General features: G+C 43.9%; 1 protein-coding gene across 1 annotated transcript in view; it reads left to right on the forward strand.

The window, feature by feature from the left end:
- DST (dystonin) overlaps positions 1–19,531 on the forward strand; it is a 105,793-nt gene that overhangs the window by 26,201 nt on the left and 60,061 nt on the right. The window contains exons 10-20 of the mRNA XM_026034273.1: positions 107–315; positions 613–930; positions 1,096–1,262; positions 2,687–2,843; positions 3,287–3,413; positions 5,851–5,913; positions 6,727–6,962; positions 8,177–8,306; positions 9,812–10,011; positions 11,359–11,854; positions 12,822–14,296. Coding sequence (XP_025890058.1) covers positions 107–315; positions 613–930; positions 1,096–1,262; positions 2,687–2,843; positions 3,287–3,413; positions 5,851–5,913; positions 6,727–6,962; positions 8,177–8,306; positions 9,812–10,011; positions 11,359–11,854; positions 12,822–14,296 — 3,578 coding nt within the window. The remainder of the gene's footprint in view (positions 1–106; positions 316–612; positions 931–1,095; positions 1,263–2,686; positions 2,844–3,286; positions 3,414–5,850; positions 5,914–6,726; positions 6,963–8,176; positions 8,307–9,811; positions 10,012–11,358; positions 11,855–12,821; positions 14,297–19,531) is intronic.

Here is a 19,531-nt window from a genome sequence, read left to right on the forward strand (position 1 = left end):
GTGAAATGAGTTCAAAGCTGAAGTTAATGAGTTAAAAGTTTGGCCCAATGATTTCAGGAGAAATAGAGGAAATATTTGAAATATGTTTTCTGGTTATCCCTATCAGATGATATTGTGGACAGATATGACAATTTATCCAAGTCTGTGAATGAAAGGAATGAGAAACTCCAGATAACTCTGACACGATCCCTAAGTGTGCAGGATGGCTTGGATGAAATGCTCGACTGGATGGAAGGTGTTGAAAAGAGCCTTGAAGAGCAAGGTCAAGTGCCTTTGAATTCTGCTGCTATTCAGGACATCATTAGTAAAAGCATTGTAAGTAGCATTCTCTGAAAGAAACGTTTGCTTAATAATTCAGATTTCAGGAAAGACTTGAGATCTTAGTTTGGCTCCTGCAGTAGGTTCAAAACACTTGATGGGCTGTTGCATGAGCTGAAACTGCACGTAAAGATTTCTGTAGATGAAATAGAATTATGTCAGTGTAGTAGCTGTACTCATTTGTTGCTTCGGATTGTAGGCCAGTTCCACTTCTTAAAATTGAATTATAAGCAATAGAGAATACTTCTTAAAATGCAATTATAAGCATTATAGAGTATTTTTTGCCTCTTTCAGATGCTAGAGCAAGACATTGCCGGTCGCCAAAGCAGCCTAAACACTATGAATGAAAAAGTGAAGAAGTTCATGGAAACAGCAGATCCCTCCACTGCATCATCGCTGCAAGCTAAGATGAGTGAACTTGCAGGGCGGTTTTCTGAAGCAAGTAACAAGCATAAAGAAAAACTGGTGAAAATGGAGGAGTTGAAGACGAAAGTGGAGTTGTTTGAAGGTCTGTCAGGAAAACTTCAGACATTTTTAGATGAGAAGAACCAGGCTTTCAGTGAGACTGAGGCGCCGAGAAAGGACGTCAGTGAAGTGTCTCAGTATATGCAGGTACTGTACTGCTCCATTTGTATACATATCCTGCATTTCTGCTCTCTTTAAAATGATTTAACAACACGTAAGACATTCTTGTTTCCTAGCTTCAACTGTTCCACTAAAATCAAGCACTTAATTTTGAACAACCGATAACGTGAGGAATATACTTCTATTTTTCAGGAGGCCAGTATAGAATTGGCACAACATAAGAAAGATCTGGAAGTTTTGCAGCAGCTTCTTGAAGAACTTTCACTGCACGCTCTTCCTGGGGATAAAGCAGTGGTACTAGAAAAAGTCACTGCTTTGTCAAAGAAATTCCGAGAGGTAGAGGAGACGTTAAAGGAAAAGTAAGTAGGGTCTACACTACACTGTTCACACCTTTTAGGCTAATACACAGTGTGGATTTTATGATGGCTTCTTTGGTGCAAAAAACTTCTTTTTTTTAATAAAATAGAGTGATCTTCTGATTGGAAATACCTCTGTGCTTATTCAGCCTGCTTAGTAAGTGATGCAGGAGCTCTCATGTTAGCTCTAAAGACAAATCAGCCTGTGCAACTTTCTTGATATTTGCAAGAGTCCTGTCAGTTCTAAGGGAAATGTATGTCTTCCTTCTCTGATGGAATACAGCTTGCTGCTTGTGCAAGTTGCTTTGAAGTTGTATTTGGAATCAGGCTGCAAAGGAAAACAGAAGAATTCACTATAGCTCCATTATCAGTAACCTGTACAGCAAAACTAGATCTTCCAAACTCTGGTTATATCCCCAAAAAATGGTTTTTGTGACCACATGTTGACTAAACTATTTTTGATTCTGGTCTCTGTGCTCTCCAGATCAGTAGCATCATTGAGGTATGTGCAGTTTTCTTTCAGGCAGCTGTCATGCAATTCAAAATAATAGGAAGTCATTCAATTATGAGATGCAGATTCTTTTTCTGTCCGTGCTTTGTTAGTCTTAGTAACAACTCAAGCTGCAGCCATCAAGTTTAGACAGCAAACTGGAACTTACATAGGAATTGATAGCTAGGTTCTAATTTATGACAGTAGTATGCAATGATTGTTCAAAATCCAACATGATCCAATGAAGCAGTTCTCAGACCTCAAGTTAGTGTACCAAAGTGTCAAAACGCTGTATTTGAGAGATATGAACTGTCATAACTTTCCAGTCTAGAGTCTTTGCTCAGACACAGCTCTTGTGAGGGTTGTCTAGTCCCTGTATTGCTTTTATCACATACATTTTTCACCATTATCTTCGCACTTATTTCACCACTTGCTCTAGGGATGGGCTTTCTTGACTTAGAATTGATCTGATGACATTTGAAGTATTAGTTTTCATATAGTCCTTGCTTTTACTGACCACCACGATATACACTTAGTTCATCAGTGCTACTGACGTTCCAGCTCAGGGACAATGCACGTTCAGGGAGAAGATACACAATTTGCAAGGTAGATTTAACAAGCACTTTGACATCAGGGTGCCTCTCCATGGTCGTGGCTGCATTATCCTCTCCAATCCAAACACTGAGATTGATGAGCACAAAATGCTTTTGTCCTCTACCTCTTTTACAAATGATTTGTCCATCTTTTATGAAAATGTTACAAGGATGGATGTTTTCTGCTTATATGGAAAACACATCTCTCTATCTGTTCTCTTCAAAGCAAGCTGAGACTCATTGCATTCAGGAATAGCAGTATGAGCCTGAGAATATCTTTGTTTAATTATCAGAGGGAAAACTGACAGTGCTCTATTTCTCTCTTTTTTTTTTCTTTTATCTAGAGAAGAGGATGTATCCTCTTGTCAGAAACAAATGGATACTTTTGAGCTCCTTGTAGAATCTTTAACGAAATGGATAAAAGAAACAACAGAAAGAATTCCAGCAGCACGACCCTCACTGAATACAGAGGAGTTAAAGAAACCTTTGGAAGATACTCTGGTAGGTTATTTTATTTGGGAAGCAAATATGGCTATAGGAAGTGGGCTATCTATTAATAACATTAAAGTACAACCTTATAAAATAAGGAAGTACATATTGTAATTCAATAGTGCTTCCTTTTTTTTTTCTTTTTTTTTTTTTCCTATAGACAATAGAACAAGTAAAAATATTCTATTTGAAGTTCTCCAGGTATTTTTTAGTACTGATTATTAATGGTGCTTATGCACATTCACTAATTGAGCCTGCCCAACAGTTACCATGCCATACTGCACAGTGGTTGGGAGTGGGGAGCTAGCAATCTCCATTTACACACCCAATTCTTTTGCATGTTTTAAGTACTGCAGGTGATCCCCAAATATCATGGTCATTACTTTCTTTGCACTAAATATTTTAAGTCTGAAATCTGTTATGTAATGAGTAATTAACTAATTTTTTTCAATCAGAATTTAAAAGATGAATGGACCTCGAAAGCACCTGAACTGCAGAAAATGAACAGCAGAGGAACAGTGTTGTGCAATCTCATTACTGCTGTTACTTCTCCTGCAAAATCAAGAGCAGCTGCAAAATCAGGTATGTATCTGTATGACTGGGAAAACCTAAAGCTCAACAAGTTTTTAAGACCTTTAGGACAAACATTTCACCTGCTGAGCAGGTCCTTGAATATTACGGCTTGTGAAAAGTCAGTTAGCAAGGTCTGCTTCAATCGTCATGTGGTGCAACTCATTTAAACTGATATGCCTTAACTACTGTAAAAATTCAGTACACTTTCTGATTATTCTCTATGGTCCAAATAGTGTAAAAGTACTTGATGTAACTGATTAGCAGTTCCTAAAGCTGCTACTTCTGTATGTAATTCCCTGATTATGTACAAAATGAACAATGAAGAGTATTTTGTCAGCTCACCTTAGAAAACTTCATAAAACGACTCTTTTCTTCAATTCTTGGCCTAGCAGCCAATTTTGACCCTAACAGACCCTAATTTTGCAAATACTGATGAACTGCACAACTTTGCTGCCACCGAAATTCCTTTTTTTTTATAGTCATGAGGCTGTTCTGGTGAAGCTAAGCAAGCACATAATTGTTTACAGGATCATGGAGTTTTTCTTAGAATAGCAATGAGGACATGGTCATCCAAACTGAAGCCAGCTAACATACTGATCCCAGTACAATTAGGCTAAAATTTAGCATAATTAATGCTAAAATATATTTGAGCAGGAGAGTTGGACTAGATGATCTCTAGAGGTCCCTTCCAACCTTAACCATTCTGTGATCCTGTGTGATTCTGTGATATTTCAGTTGAAACAACAGCATAGTAGGGAAGTGATTCCATATGATGCCAGTGTTACTTTCCTGAGTCAAAGCGTACTTCCAGTCAGGAGCTTCAGCTAACTCCTTTTTCCCTGTAATCTGATTTTGAAGACAGCAAATCTATTTTCACCATTTTCTGCACCAGGATGTTTAAATTTTAACTTGTTTTACAGAAATCAATAATTCTGCCTAGTGCCGTTTAAGCTGTAAGTTAAGGCAGGAGGTACCTAAAGTGTTTTAGTGACCATAAATACATTTTCAGTCAGTTCTCCTTGAAAATATTTCCTCAGTTCAAGTGTGTAGGTGTTTGTCGGTCACCTCCACAGCACAGTGGGATATCCCTTATCCACTATCCTTTGGCAAGAGTAAAGCACTTCCTTTTTCCACATCTCTTTGTAATAGCTGCTTCTGTTTTCATTCTTGTTTGATTTTAAAATAAAAATTTTAAAGAACACTTTGGAAACCTTACGTAGGATATCTGTGCTCCCCCCCTTGCCCCTTTCTCCTATACGTTGAGGTAGATGAATTAATTAAATAAATAGCATATAGGGACAGCTGTAATTCCCCAGACTACTTACTCTCCCGGACAAGAGCTGTGCTGTGCATTACCTGAGCACAGTTATAAATACCAGAGTGCAGCTAATGGAGCATGAAGACTTGCAAGGCTCCTGCCAGGAGCTGTGACTGTCCTGATCTGGGTTATTCCCTTGTGCCATCCTCCAGCTGCCACCAATGTGGCCCTCACTGTCCAGCTGGCACTGGGGGTGGCCGCATGCTTTTTCCAAGGCAACCGCTGATCCTTCTCCACTAATGACTCATTTGGGAATACGTAGGGGTAGAGGAGGTGAACGGGATTCTCCTCGCTGCTTCCTGTGGGGTGGCTCTGTGTCCCGGCTCCAGGATTTCCTGCTCCGGCCACGCAGGCCTGCTTCCAATCGCCATTGAAATCCAGCTCCCTGGGCAGCTGGCTGCTTGTGGGGGGCGGCCGGGACGTCACGTGTGTCGGGATGGCTCCACGGTGCCCTCCCTGCTGTGGCACGTACTGTGGCACGTACTGTGGGCCCTGCTGTGGGACACAGTTCCACGACCTGCTCGTGGCAAGACAGGAGGTGCCTTGCCCTGTTGGTAACAGGAGGCTTTAGGGCAGAGCTAAGGGGTGGCTGAGTGAGAGCGTGGCCGGTCAGCAGCGCCCTTGAACTAAAGCTGCCCTCATGAACACATCCAGAGGCTGCAGTGCCCAGGCGTGGCTGGCCAAAAACACGTTCTCAAGAAGCAGCAGGGAGGAGATCCGTGGTAGGAGAGAGGAGGAAAGCCGTGCCAGCCCCCGCTCGCAGCTAGGGTGGAGGCCGTGGTCCTCCAGTCTTTTATTGAGAGCAGCACTGTCAGCAACAGGACTGGCTGTGTCAGGCACATAGGTGTGCACATGTACGAGTGCGTGTGCACACCCCCACACTGCGTGTATCCGTGTGCATTTATGGTTCCACTTATGGCACTCGTTTCCTGGAGCTGTTTTAAACATGACAAACAACCTTAAAATATATAAAACAGTCAAAATAAAACACTGGCTATTACAAGTGCTTTAATGTTGTAATGAGTACTATGTAACTGCAAGTTCTGTTTTAAAGAGAAAACACAATGTTCGCTCTTTGGTGGGAAAAGGCCCTGGTGAACACAGTGCTTAGTCTCTCTCAATCCATAGGTGGAGTCATGTTAAATGGTGATGGAGGTGCTCCTGGTACTCAGGATTTCCTGAAAAATAAAGGTGAGTAATAAAAACAAAACCTAGTAAAAATTTCCGTATGTGATACAGAGTTGTCTTTGTCAGGTACTGTTAAATAAAATGAATATATTGATAGTAAGAGTCTCTAGACAACTGTGAAATTTCGTATCACCTTCACATAAGAACTAAAAAACGTAAGATAGGAAATAAGAACCATAAGAAACAGGAAAGCTTAAGAAATGCTGACTAGTAAGATGATGCTAAAACTCTGTGTACAAACACCTATCATCAGTATTACTTGTGAAGACAGATCAAATCTGACTCTGTTTTCAGTATTTCTATAAATACAGGGGTAGCTGTTTTAATGTAAGATATGGCCTGTGAGAAAATTCAAATTGCTATATATGTGGTTTGAAGCCTTTTAGCACCCACCCACATGCCCAAATGCATACACAGGCACACACATGCACGCGCGCTTATGCAAAGACACCAGCTTTACATACATTTGCATTACTTTATGTGACCAGTTGCTCTTTGGAAACAAAGGAACCTATACAGGCACTTTGTATGTGAGTGTGGATAACCATGTACTGTCTCTTGGGTCTGCACTGTTCATTCTCCTAAATTACAGTCTACCTGGTGTACACACTTTGAATGCAAAGTTCTGTCAAGAATTTAACACCTTTACAATGGTCACAAAAGTTTCTAATATAGGGGACTTGAGGGAATTAAAACAGTTTTTCAAGTTACGTTACTATATAGATACTCAAAGTATTGTTTAGAAGTTCCTGAAGTTTTAAGTATATTGAAGCTGTGTCATTTCTTACACAGTCTGTCTGATCTTTCCTTTCACAGAGCTGTCAGCTGTTCAACAAGCCATGTCTGATGTAAATCACAGTTATGAAGATTTGGGAGTTTTACTGAAGGAAAAGATTTCAGAACTAGAGAGCATGCTTACAAAAATGCAAAATATTCAGGAAGAATCAACTTCAATGATGCAGTGGTTACAGAAGATGGACAAAACCGCATCCGACTGGGAAGCTGCTCCAACTGACAGTGAGGCTGTTAAGGCCCAAGTTGAGCAACACAAGGTACTTTGGGTCTTCAGAAAATCATCCTGTCCTCCCCATTGCAGTTACTGCTGGAATTCTGTCTCACGAACTGACGTCTCAGCATGATCTTGCACAGAGTGTTTTAATAACCCTGGTAGATGTGCCAGCCAAGCACACGGCAGATCTGGCAAGCTCTCTATGCCAAAACTCAGTCATTTTGGTGGCCAGTTTAAATAGATGAGGGCACATGGATGATACATTATACTCCTCTGGTACCCTTAATGGTTTTGAGTTATTTACTAGACAGCTTGTAAGATTTTGGAGGGCTTTATCTGCTAGAAGGCAGTTTCTGCAGCTGCTGGTTCGCTGACGCTCTGCAGACCTCCCGGACACCGCAGCTGCGGGCGCTCAGGCCTGTTCCAAGGCAGCGTTGCTCTCTAGCAGCCATGTCGTGCTTGTTAAGTTATATAGCTGCACAACAGTCTCCTTCCCTCCTTTTAATTGCTGCAAGGAATCCACTGAATCAGCAGTTAGCTCCTACCCTTTTGCAGCATTGGAAATGTATGCTTCTTTAGCAACGAGGACAATATTTATATGTGTAAAGGTTGATCTTTAAAGGGATATGTAATGGATGGCTCTTGAAATGGAAAATTCTTTCCTTGCCTGTGAAAGTTGATAAATAAGGACAGAGTTTGATCCAAGTGATGCACTTTGTTCAGACTTGGCTGGTCAGCATTCAAGAAATAACCTGTGAAGCTATTGACTTTCCTTAAGTTTGACTTTCCTCAGATGTGGATAAATGTTCACTTCTAAAACTCCAACTAAACATGGAAAGAACATTGCTGCATAATTTTTAACAGAATATTCTAAGCTAACCAGACCATCCTACCTCAGATGTAGTAACGAGAGTGTATTTGCAGGCAGTTGTCTGTCACCAATGTGAGTGACTTCTCAGGCAAGACTCATCCCTTTGATGCTCTTGTGCCTTTTATAGAAATACTAAATCAAAAAAACTCTGTCTTGTTCAGTTTTGTTCACTTTTTTTCCCCAAAAATATAAGACTATCCAGTATATGCATGACCTGACATTATAGAGGGTTTTGGAAACCATAACAGAAAAGCAGTATATAAATATTTTATATAAATGTATTTATTGTTTATTTTGTGCTTGGTGTCTCAGCATTACATACTTTTAAAGGCTTTACATTTTTTCTGCAGTTTCTTACATATGAATTTTATCATTTCACTTTATAGCTGTTTGAAACTGAATTAAAGCAAAGCGAGAATAAAGTGCAGGAGCTAAAGGACAAAGTGACAGAGCTGCTGGAGAAGAACCCCAACTCTCCTGAGGCACCTAAATGGAGACAAACGCTGGATAAAATAGGTACTTCTGTACAGCTTCATTATAACCCAGACTGATTTGAAAATGGATTTATGTTAAGTTTTTTTAACATGTAATCAGTCACATTTTTAATGTCTTGCTCACTCCTCCCTCATAAATCCCGTGCAAAATAACTCCCTTTGCAAAAGCGCAGAGCTGGAGAGCTTCCACTGAAGTCCATCCACTTTGGATTTATATCAATGCAATCGAGAGAGGCTACAGCTTGACTCCCTGCTCTAGAGGGCTTTGTAATTTATGTTTTTCAAACAACATGTGGCTATAACTGGAGAGGTCAGTTATTGTTCCAGATAGATACGCTCGTTCTTCTTACAACATAAGATGAAAGCAAGTTAAGTCAATTCTAGTTTGACATAAGGAACATTTTGAGTTGTTGTTAATGCTTTTCTGCATGTTTTTTTTCTTTCAATGTGCCTTGTGGCTTTTGTCATTTTGTGGGGTTTAGTGGCTTTTTGCCATTTTCTAAAACTGACTTCATAAATTTTGCCAAAAAAATGGAAATGACCATGTTTGGACAATAGATTTGGAGATACTGCAGCACGTAATTTGTTTAAAAAATACTTCTTAGGTTTGTCATAGTTTAAAATAAATCATATTATGGAGGACTGATTGTCCCAATTAGTATTTCTATTGCTGCACCAGCAATATTCTACATTGATAAGGTTTCTAATCTACCCTCTTTATGAACATACTCTGAAAAGCTTAAAGAGAAGTGATACTGAAACTTCCAACTGCAAGGAAATGAGTGCAGAATGAGCAGAGGTTAAAGACACAGCGAAGTGGCAAAGAAAGTAGGGGGGAGAAAAGAAACAGCTGGAATTCATGGAAGAGGGAGAGCTGGCAAAACAGCAGAACGGTGTGAACAGGCACTGAAAGAGGGAAGGAGAGGCCGTGGGTCAGTGGGTGCCCTGGATGCTCCTGGCACAGGCAGAGACGCTGGGTTCACTGGCCACTGTCATTAGGTACTTGGTTCAGATGTCTAAATTTGGAAGTTAATCATCACAGATTAACACCTAATACCGACAAGAAAAGAAGTGCTCCTGCAAAGGGCACTTCTGAGCAGAAGCCTAAACAAGGGCTTAGAGCTGCCCTTGGAAAGGAATCTGTTCCCTGGCACTGATGAAGCAGGAAAGCCAGTCTACCTGGCTCAGACTAGGCCTAAGGTGTGAGTGCAGCACTTTGGCTTTTATGTCATTCGGGATCCCAGTCCAAGTGGGAGGGTATTTCATTTAGTCATATTCTGCCCTAATGTGATTGATTACATGTTGCATATTAGTTGTTCCCCAAATTCCACATATGGCTATATTAAAGTTGGGAATTTTTTCCAAGTACCTGCTTGTCTGACTGTACAAAGCTGTAAGTGTGTTTGCCTTGTCCCTGCAAGGAGGCACGTGGAGCTCGTCAGTGGGAAGCCTCCTTGGAGAGCTCCATGCCCTTCCCTGCACGCGGGCCGGAACACGCGTGCCACACGCTAACATTATCCTTGCCAGATTCCAAATGGAGAGAGCTCAACCAAGTCACATCTGAGAGACAACAAAAACTGGAGGAGTCCTCCAATTACCTGACCCAGTTCCAGGCGGCAGAAGCCCAGCTGAAGCACTGGCTTGTGGAAAAGGAGCTAATGGTCAGCGTGCTGGGACCACTCTCCATTGATCCGAATATGCTGAATACCCAAAAGCAGCAGGTCCAGGTGAGTAAGGGATTGCCAGCCTGCTCTGCTGGTGGAGTTTTGGGCTTTCTTTACTATTAGCAAAGTGCTTAGCTTACAGCCCAGTCCTGAGGAGCTATTATGTTTGTTTATCAGTAAATATCAGCTTAAGTCGTGCTTGACTACTGTAATTACAAGAAAAAAAAAATGATGAGAGTGAAGGGAGATCAAAAGAATTCAAGGAAAAAAAAAAATCAGGACTTATTCCTTGGGGAGATACTGATCCTCAGATACATTTTGGTGTTTTGACCATGCTGTGGTTTCTCTGTAGTCTAATGAAAACAGTCCTTTGAAGTTTTATTAATTGGAGTGTGTATGGAAGATTTTATGATCGGTCCTCATACAGAGTGAGTCGATGCTGTAGGACTTGCTTTTTAAGATTTTATTCACTTGAATGTGCTATTAGCTAATAAAAATACGAAAGTAAGGGAAATGCAAGTACTGTGAATAGGTATGTGGCCAAGAGTGTGAAAAAATAGAAGAAAAGTATAGGGGAAAAAGCAGAGAACTTGCTTATAGAGAACTCTATAAGCCGCAAACTCATAGGAAATTAAACAACTAAAAATACTAGATCAGGTTAAACAGCAGAAACTAAGATTGTTAATTTCAAACATTTCTTGTTGCTGCCAGTGAATTTACACTGTGAAGAGAAATTACATTCTTATCCAGCAAAAATATTATTAAGCTGCTGTATTCATATTGATGAAAAGCACGATTTTAAAAATTGAACTGTATTCTAATACTATGTGAGAATAATTTAAAACCATTATATTTGTCCCTTCTTCTGAAAGCATCAGGACTTATTCTCAAAAAAAAAAAAAAAATACTGAGAGCCACTAATTTAAACCTCAACAGATCTTGCACTAGAGATCCAGCCATTTTCTGAGCTACCAAAATTACCAGCTATTGCGTGTGACTTTGCCATGTTATGTCACCATCGACCTTCTTTGGAGTTGTGTCTTAAGGCACGTTTCAAAACTGTCTAGGAAGGAAGACCCCGCTTGAACCGAAGCAGGGATTACTTTACTGGTTACAGTTACTTAATTACTGTAATATTAACAGAGTCCATTGTTCACTTGCATCTGCTGATTGAGTTTCTGTTAGGTGGGATGTAAATTATTTGTTTTCTGTTTGTTTCATGCGAACACTTTGAAACAATGCTCCATTTACATGTACACGTGGAAATTAACTGACTAGCTTTAGCAACTCAGAAGTTAATTTCTCAGTTAATGGAGCACAGCTACAACATATTCCACGTAACTCTTGTCAGAGGCATTTGGCTTCTTATTTTGCAAGGTCAATGCTTTTAAACATCTGCTTTCTTCCCAGATTCTGCTGAAAGAGTTTGACACCAGAAAGCCACAATATGAACAGTTGACGACGGCTGGCGAAGGGATTCTGAGGAGGCCCGGGGAGCATCCCCCCTCTCATGAAATCGTGAAAGAGCAACTGGCAGCTGTGGCCCAAAAATGGGACAGCCTCACGGGCCAGCTGAGCAGCAGATGTGAGCGAATTGGCCAAGCCATTGAGAAGAGCACCGAGTACCAAAGCCTGCTGCGAAGCCTGTCTGCGAAGCTAAGTGCCTTGGACAGCAAACTGAGCAGCAGCCTGGCTGTGAGCACACGGCCTGATGCTGTGAAACAGCAGCTGGGGGTCGCCAGGGAAATGAAGGAGGAGATCGAGCAGGAAAGGGAGACCATCAACGCGGCTCAAGCTCTTTGTGAAGAGCTGTCAGCACTGGTTGGAGAAGAGTATCTGAAGGCAGAACTGACAAGGCAGCTAGATGGCATCATAAAATCATTTAAGGATATTGAGCAAAAATCCGGTTAGTATTTATTTCAAGAGAATAACAATTAAGGTAGCAACATGATTACATCTCTTATCACACTCAGCAGTGAAATGCTGCGTGAGCCAAGCTGAACACCCACCCTGTCTGTGGATTCTGTGTAGTCTGTCCCAGCAGTTGTATGTTAGGACTTAGTGACTCCCTCTGCCTTAAACAGGCAAAACCAACTTAAGCTTTCTAGTGAGAAGCCTGGGAGGAACTAAACATGGTAGCAGTCCTAGTCCTCTCCTGTTTGCCTTCAGATACAGCCTCACTTAATGAGGATACCAGGATGGGAGGCTGTGCAGCGAACGGCCAAAATGTGCTTAGGTGCAGAATGTAAGTCAAAATGGTCCTGTTTCAGCCAAGGGCTTGTAAGGGACTCAGCAAGCAGTGGTAATTAATTGTATAAAACTGCCTGTGATAGAAACAGATCTTTCCTTACACTCTCAATACTGTGGTCTTTCCTTATGCTCTTCGTAACAGAATTGATAGAGTAATGCAATGCAGGTCATGCCCATATTTTGTTCTCCCTAACAGCCTCATTTTTAAGCTTTTTAATTTCCTCTGGTCAGGAGGAACATCAAAAGATCTCTCTGAAAACACACTGCCTGCAGGCCACGGGTCGGACGTGACTGTGTTAGATTACTTAATGTTTCCTGGGCTTACCCTTCATGATATCATGCCACAACTGTGTGCTTTTCACCCCAGAACTGCATGAATCTCATTCAGACACGGGCTGGCCAAGCTCCCTGAATTCAATTCCCATCCAAATGCCTCCACTGTTGTGCTGTGTTCCAGGCACGAGGGTGACTGCCCCATGCGAGAGACTTTGTTCTCCACAGGCTAAGGACCAGCTCTCCTCCAATTAATGATCATTCCTAATAAAATCAGAATGAGATTGTTCTTTTCGGTGAGTGTTGGCTGATCCTGCTAATGAACCTCTGTGCTGTCTTTTGCTTTCTAGAAAACCATGTTCAGCAGCTTCAGTCAGCATACACCACTTCTCACCAGTTCCAGCAGATGTCCGAAGACTTCCAGACGTGGCTGGACAAAAAGAAAGAGGAGCTCAAGCAGGCTCGCCCCGTATCAGCCAGACTTGATGCCTTGCAGGCATTAATTGAGGAACAGCAAGATTTTAAGAAGACCCTGTCTGATCAGACTAGTTCCTACGAAAAAATCCTTGTGGAAGGGGAAAGTATCTTGCAGAAGACTCAAGGAGCGGACAAGGCAGCACTGCTGACCCAGATCACCACACTCAAAAGCAACTGGGATGAAATGAATAAGCAGGTAAAAGAAAGGCAAGATAAACTAACAGATTGCCTGGAGAAAGCCCTCCAATACAAGCAGCACGTCGAAAGCCTGCAGCCGTGGCTAGAGAGGTGTGAAAGCAATCTGTGTGAGGTAAAGATTGGCATAAGCCCTGAGGAAATAGATAATTCCCTTGGGCAGGTGAAGGCCTGGCAGAAGGAGCTGGATAAGCACCATGGCATGGTGGAGCTCTTGAACAGCACTGCGCAGAGTCTGCTCAGCGCCACGCAAACGGATAAAGAAGTTGTTGAGGAGGAGACGAAGGCGCTTAATCAGAAAGTGAACACGGTCACAGAACAGCTGCATAAGAAGAGAGAGGGCTTGGAAAACGTGGCCCAAAGGCTGAAGGAGTTTCAGGAATCGTGCAGGGAAGCTGCAAAGCAGCTTAAAAGTGCCAGGGAGCACCTGGAAGCTCACGATGCGCTTGGGCCTCAGGCTTTCAGTAACAAACACCTGACAGTGATGCAGACCCAGCAAAAAGCCCTGCAGGCCTTAAAGCCTCACATGGATTTAGCAAAAAAGCTGGCCCAGGACCTGGTGGTAGAAGCCTCTGATTCAGCAGGTGTTTCTGACCTTTTGCTCCAAGCTGAGTCCTTGGAGCAGGAATACAGTGCAGTGAACCAGCAGGTTGAGGAGAGGTGCTCGTTCTTGGAGACCAAACTTCAGGGAATCGGCCATTTCCAAAACAGCATCCGGGAAATGTTCTCCCAGTTTGCGGAGTTTGATGATGAGCTTGACAACATGGCTCCAGTGGGGAGGAACCTTCAAGTCCTGCACTCACAGAGAGAGGACATAAAACATTTCCTGAAAAAGCTGGAAGACCTTATAACGAATAACGAAAACGCTAACAAAAAATGCAAAATGATGCTCGCCACGGAAGCTGAAGCTTCTCCTGACCTCCTTGGCATAAAAAGAGATTTGGATGCTTTAAATAAACAGTGCAAGAAATTACTCGACAGAGCAAAAGCCCGGGAAGATCAAGTGGAGGGGACCATGAGCCGTGTTGAGGAGTTCTACGTGAAGCTGAGAGAGTTTTCCAGCCTCCTTGGGAGAGCTGAAGAGCACGAAGAGTCGCAAGGCCCTGTAGGAATGGAGACAGAAACTATCAACCAGCAGCTGAAGACATTCACGGTAGGAAGATTTTTCTCTTAGTACTGTAAGATATTTTAATGCAATGTAAAAAAAGAAATCATTGTGAAAAGGGTTGGTTAAATGCAAACAGTGGAGAAGTCCTGTTCCACAGCAGTCAGTCATATTTGTAGGCCTTTTAGCTACTTTTTATTTTCTTAACTGGAATATCTTGCTCCAGACTTTCTCTTGCTTGAGCTTCATAGACTTTCCTTTCTTCACATCCAGACCAGAACTCCTAAGCTGTTCTTCCCTCTTTCATCATCTTGTTTCCTTGTACCATTCATCCACCTTATGGCATTTGGAGAACCCTCTTGCCTCTACTCAGAGGTCTGGCTGTTCTTTGACTTTTAGACTCCAATATTCACATACCATTTGTGCCCCAGGCATCAGGGTTTGTAGGTTTAGGAACCCTACCTTTCTCTGATTTCTGTTCTAACACACTGAGCAGCTTCACCTCAGTTGAATCCCAGCCTTAGCTAGAAATGTACTAGCATAAGCAATTCAGATAAAATATCCATCTTTATGCAGAGGGAGTTTCTTGTGGTATCCTTACCCCAAAAGCACTTTGTAGCTTCCCTGCATTGCTTTCTGTAAGCCAGTTAGCCGCATTCAGAAAAATACACTGCAGTAATACTCAGTGTAAATTGTATATACTGTGTTTATGTTGTGCTTGGTGTTGAAATGAACTGCAGATATTTCGGTTTTGGTCAAAGAAGTTCCAGTGCTCACTTGAAGGAACGTGGAGCACCCAGGTGTAAGCGGGATGTGAAAAGGATGATAAATATTGGTGCAGCAGCAAGGCTGTTCTGTGTTGGTCCTTTTGTTTCAACCTCACACTGGCTGGAAAGGTTTTGCTACCTGCTGACTGCGTGAGGCCTGTTGCTGGAAGGAGGTAATTGCGTCTTAGGCCCAACAGAGGGTGCATCTTGCTTGTCTAGACTAAACCATGTTGGAAGCGAAGACTAAACCATGTTGGAAACGAAAACTAAACGCCCAAACTTTCTTCTGAGAGTTTGGGTTTGCTGTCAGCTGCGCTGCTCTCTCAGAATGCATAAATAGAGACAGGATCTTGAACAAATAGTTACATGGTGAAGAGCTGCTGCTAGGCTGCGAGGCCTGAAATTGCATACCAGGCTAGCCTAACAAGTCTGTCTCCATTTGAAATAGAAACAAATGGCTTGCCTTTGTGTATGGTCAGTAAAATAGTCTGGAAACATGAAGATAACAGGAGCTCTTGCTGGGATCATTGCTGCTGTGCAGGGAGGACGTTGCAGCAGGAGAGAGCAGGAGCAGCAGCACTTGCTGTGGGGCTTGCGGGAGCGCTCCAGCCTTCTGGGGCTCCTCAGCCTTGCCAAGAGGAGGTTCCTTCCTCAGCAGGGCCAGCCAGTCCTTGCTGAACTGGCCCAGCTCGCACGCGCCGTCACACACACAAGGCTGGTGGCCGCAAAGCCGCAGTCCTGCTCCTCGTTCCCCTCGCTGCTGCGGTCAGGTACAGGCAACTTCTCTTCCCCAGGAGCACAGCAGAGTGGTGCTGCTTTGGTAGCCGGATTTGCTCACAAAGCATCTGCACTTTCTTCAGGGAAGAGTCTTGGGTAATAGGCTTTTTGTGGGTTTTGTGGTTTGACCAATTTCTGTGCACAAAGAGTAGAACTTTGTGAGTCTTCTTGGCTCCTGACACTAAAATGGAGTATTAAAAAAAAGCTCTGAGTTATATATTTTATTTATATTCACATAGTTGTTTTCTTTGTATTTGTTCTTGGTAATCCCCTTATTCCAGCCATTGCAGAGCGTTAAATTGAAAGTACTTATCCGCACTATTAAACTGTATCTATTTACAATGCAAATATAAAATTTGTCTTCTGTAAATGAAGATCTCTTGTGGAGTTCCTCTGAAAGCAGGACCATGACTGTCACTTCACAGAGCACACCCAGCAGAGTATAAACCGAGGAAGAATTTAGCTCAATAAATACCAAATGCCCAGAACTCGCTCTCTTGATGAATTCCTGTTTGTTAGATTTCATTTGCCCCCAAAGCCTGTATGCAGTGCAGGAAGCTTCAATAAATTAGCTCTGCCTAGTTAAACTCATTCTGCTGCTTTTCTTCAAAAGCAAAGCAAGAAGGAATCCTGCAAAAGAGACGGAACCCAAGCGCCCCGTCTGGATAGCCACACAGTGCTAGGGTGTTTGCAGCTGGAGAAGCAGCTACGCCCTCCTTGAAAGGCAGAAATCAAACGCCAGCAGCTGAATTACTTTATTTCTTGAAACCTTTGTGTAATTCTTTATAATGTCATTAAAAGGCGTTCTTTTCTTCTTAACAAAAAGACCCACTGAAGTGTTGTAGCTTTCGTCGGCGCCTGGTTCACTGCGTTTTGGCTTTTGTTTTTGGGGCACTAGATCTCGCTCCTAGGGAGGCTGCCTTCTCACAGGGCCTTGCAGGAGTTCTGTGCTAGCCTGGCTGTTCCTGCCACTGGGCTTCATCCTAGGATTTTAATTGCCCAGGGTCTGGTGTGGAGAAGGTGTGCTCTGGTTTGCGCTCGGAAGGTGGCTATGAAACCGTAATTCGAGTTCTCTCTTTAGCTTAAGGAAGAAACAAAAAGGGTGGGATTTTCCACGCGCTGACTTACAAACACTGTTTAATAAGATGTTGACCTTCCACGGGATTTAATACCATTAGGATCTGTAGTAAAAAGCAAAAGTAGAAAAAGGATTTGTTTTATTTTTTTTCTTAAAAGAATTGCTCCAGAAAGTGACAGTGTCATAAAGAAGCCTTCAGGGGATTGAGGAAAAATGATAAAACATTTTTATGATGTTACTCAAATCATTTTACTATTGAAAAAGCAAAATATGGACCAATTTCAATTATATACTGGCCTTATAAAAGGTTAGAGCAGCCTTTGAATCTAGTGAGGATCTGCTTGTGGTTGTTTTGGGTGCAAAGATGACCAGACCTCAAAAAATGTCTTACGCATCTTTGCCATTATAGTCTACAGTCTTAATTACAGTCTATATGTTCAATTATATAGTCCATTTTCTCAATTAGAGAAACGAGAAGTGACTATGTCTTTGGCCTAATTTTAATGCATAATGGTTGTAATCTTATGCACTCCTTATTTCAAGTAATAATTATACCCACTGCAGCAGGAAAAAAATATGTGAGTGCAGAAAGAGAGAGTTTGTCTCACATCACATCGATATTTTAAAAAGGGCTGACTGGATATCAAATAAATGAGTAAGCAGAAGGTACTGTACTCAGGATACACTTTCTTGAGTAAAGTGTATCCTGCTTAGCTCGGAAACCTTCAGCTGATTGCACTTAATACCCCGTGTTAAGTTTTAACACTGAGTGCCATATGCTGACCTTAAACTGGGGTCTGGGCTGTCACTACGCTGGTAGCTCCCGTCGCCCGCGGCACAAGGGCTCTGCTCGAGAGCGCTGTCAAGATTGATGCCGGCGAGGTGGCAGCTTGGTCACGGCCACCCCTGCAAACGCTGCGCATTTACCGGCGGGTCTCCAGCTTGCCCTTGCGCCATCATTAGCAAGAGGCAGGGCGCAAAATGCTGAGGGGCATCTAAAAATTCACAACTTGATTCTTCGTGCTGTTTTGGCCAGTCAAATTCCTTGAAAAAACAGCATCCAAATGGCTAGGTGCCCTTTTCTTTCATGCATCCCGCTCTGTTCCTGTGGTAAGGGGGCAGGGGGTGCCTGGCTCTGCAGGGCTCCTCGTGCAGGGGCAGACACTGCTGCTGAAGCTGTTGTGTTGTCTGACAGCCCCCGGGCAGCTGGAGGGAGGCGAAACGCAAACCCAGCACATCCCCGTGCACTTCCAATCAAAGTACTGGACTGAAAGAGCTGAAACAGATCGTTCAAGGCAAAAGGGGGGAAACGTCCTACCAGCAACCCACACAGAGAAAGTTTCAGCTTGCTGGTTGCACCTGTTCCCCTGGATGCCTTTACGGGGCGGCACGGCGGAGTGCGGAGCCTGGAGCGGCGCGTGCTTCCAGGCGGGATGGCCGCCAGCCCCGGCTGCCCCTCAGCTCCTCCGAGCGAGCGGAGCGGCGGCTCCGGGGGCCGCATTCCCTCAGCGGGGCCGCGTTTCCTCAGCAGGGCCCTCACGTTCCCTCAGGGGGGCCGCATTCCCTCAGTGGGGCCACTGTGTTCCCTCAGGGGGGCCGCGTTCCCTCAGCAGGGCCGCCACGGGCGCCGCTGGCCGCGCGTGATGGCGGCTCCGCCGCCGCCCCTCCTGCCCAGCACGGGTGCCCGACGTGAGGAGGTGACCGAGCGGCGACAGGAGGGCAGCGAGCAGAGGCAGGGCGAGCGCCAAGAGGCCGGGGCTCCTCCAGCCCGCGGGCCGAGCCGCGAGCGCGCGGGGCAGCCGCAGATGGTGCCTCAAGAATGAGAAAAAGGGCGTTTCTTCAAGCAGCGGGAGGACGCCCATCGGCTCGGGAGCAGCCGGCAGTGCTGGAAAGGCTGCCGGCCGCGCCGCATGGCACGCGCCAGCGCTGCTGCCCCGCCGGCCTCCTCCTGCCTCCCTCCGTTCAGCGGCACGTCGGTGTGCGGCGGCCGTGGCCGTGGGCTGCTGCCCGGGGCTCCGGGTGGGAGCCGCTCCGCTCCAGTGGGAAACGCTGCCGGCCTCCTGCGCTGTGGGGCAGCCGCTCGGCTCCGTGCGGCTCCGGAGCGCAGCCTGACGGAACTTGGTCTTCCCCTCGCTCAAGGGATACCGCAGCTGCTGGAGAATCGGGTTTTCCTCTGGAACTTGTGAATGCTGCACGGAAAAGCTTGGTACCGGAGGAGACTAAACGGCCTTTTTCAGATCGAGGTTATTTATAGCTACTGCCAAAAAAGTAAAGGACTGTTTTGTTATTCTTGCTGTTTTGGATTTAACTTATTTTCCCCCCCACATTTTCTCTGTGCCTTGGTGTGAACTATGCACAGTTCAGACCCTCTGTGGACTCTTGTTTTTTTAAGCTTCTGCACTATGTTTTATTTATAAAGGAGATGGGATTCTGCAAACTGTTTAAGTGGATTACAGTTAATCTGTCACCTACGGAAGATAATGTGCTGCCTTCTGTAATGGCCGTTCATACCGGAGGCTTAATCTGGAGAGCCGAGATACAAAGTGTGACCTGCAAGAAGAAACAGGACGTTCCCCGGAGGGGTTTTTGAGCCGCTGTTGGGGTTTGCTGTACTTCGTTTCTGTGACATTGGAGGATTTCTGTTCCTTTCTTACTGAAGCA

Source organism: Nothoprocta perdicaria, unplaced genomic scaffold (genome assembly GCF_003342845.1).
Source record: "Nothoprocta perdicaria isolate Ctin4 unplaced genomic scaffold, notPer1 scaffold_141, whole genome shotgun sequence".
In the NCBI taxonomy this organism is placed as follows: Eukaryota; Metazoa; Chordata; class Aves; order Tinamiformes; family Tinamidae; genus Nothoprocta; species Nothoprocta perdicaria.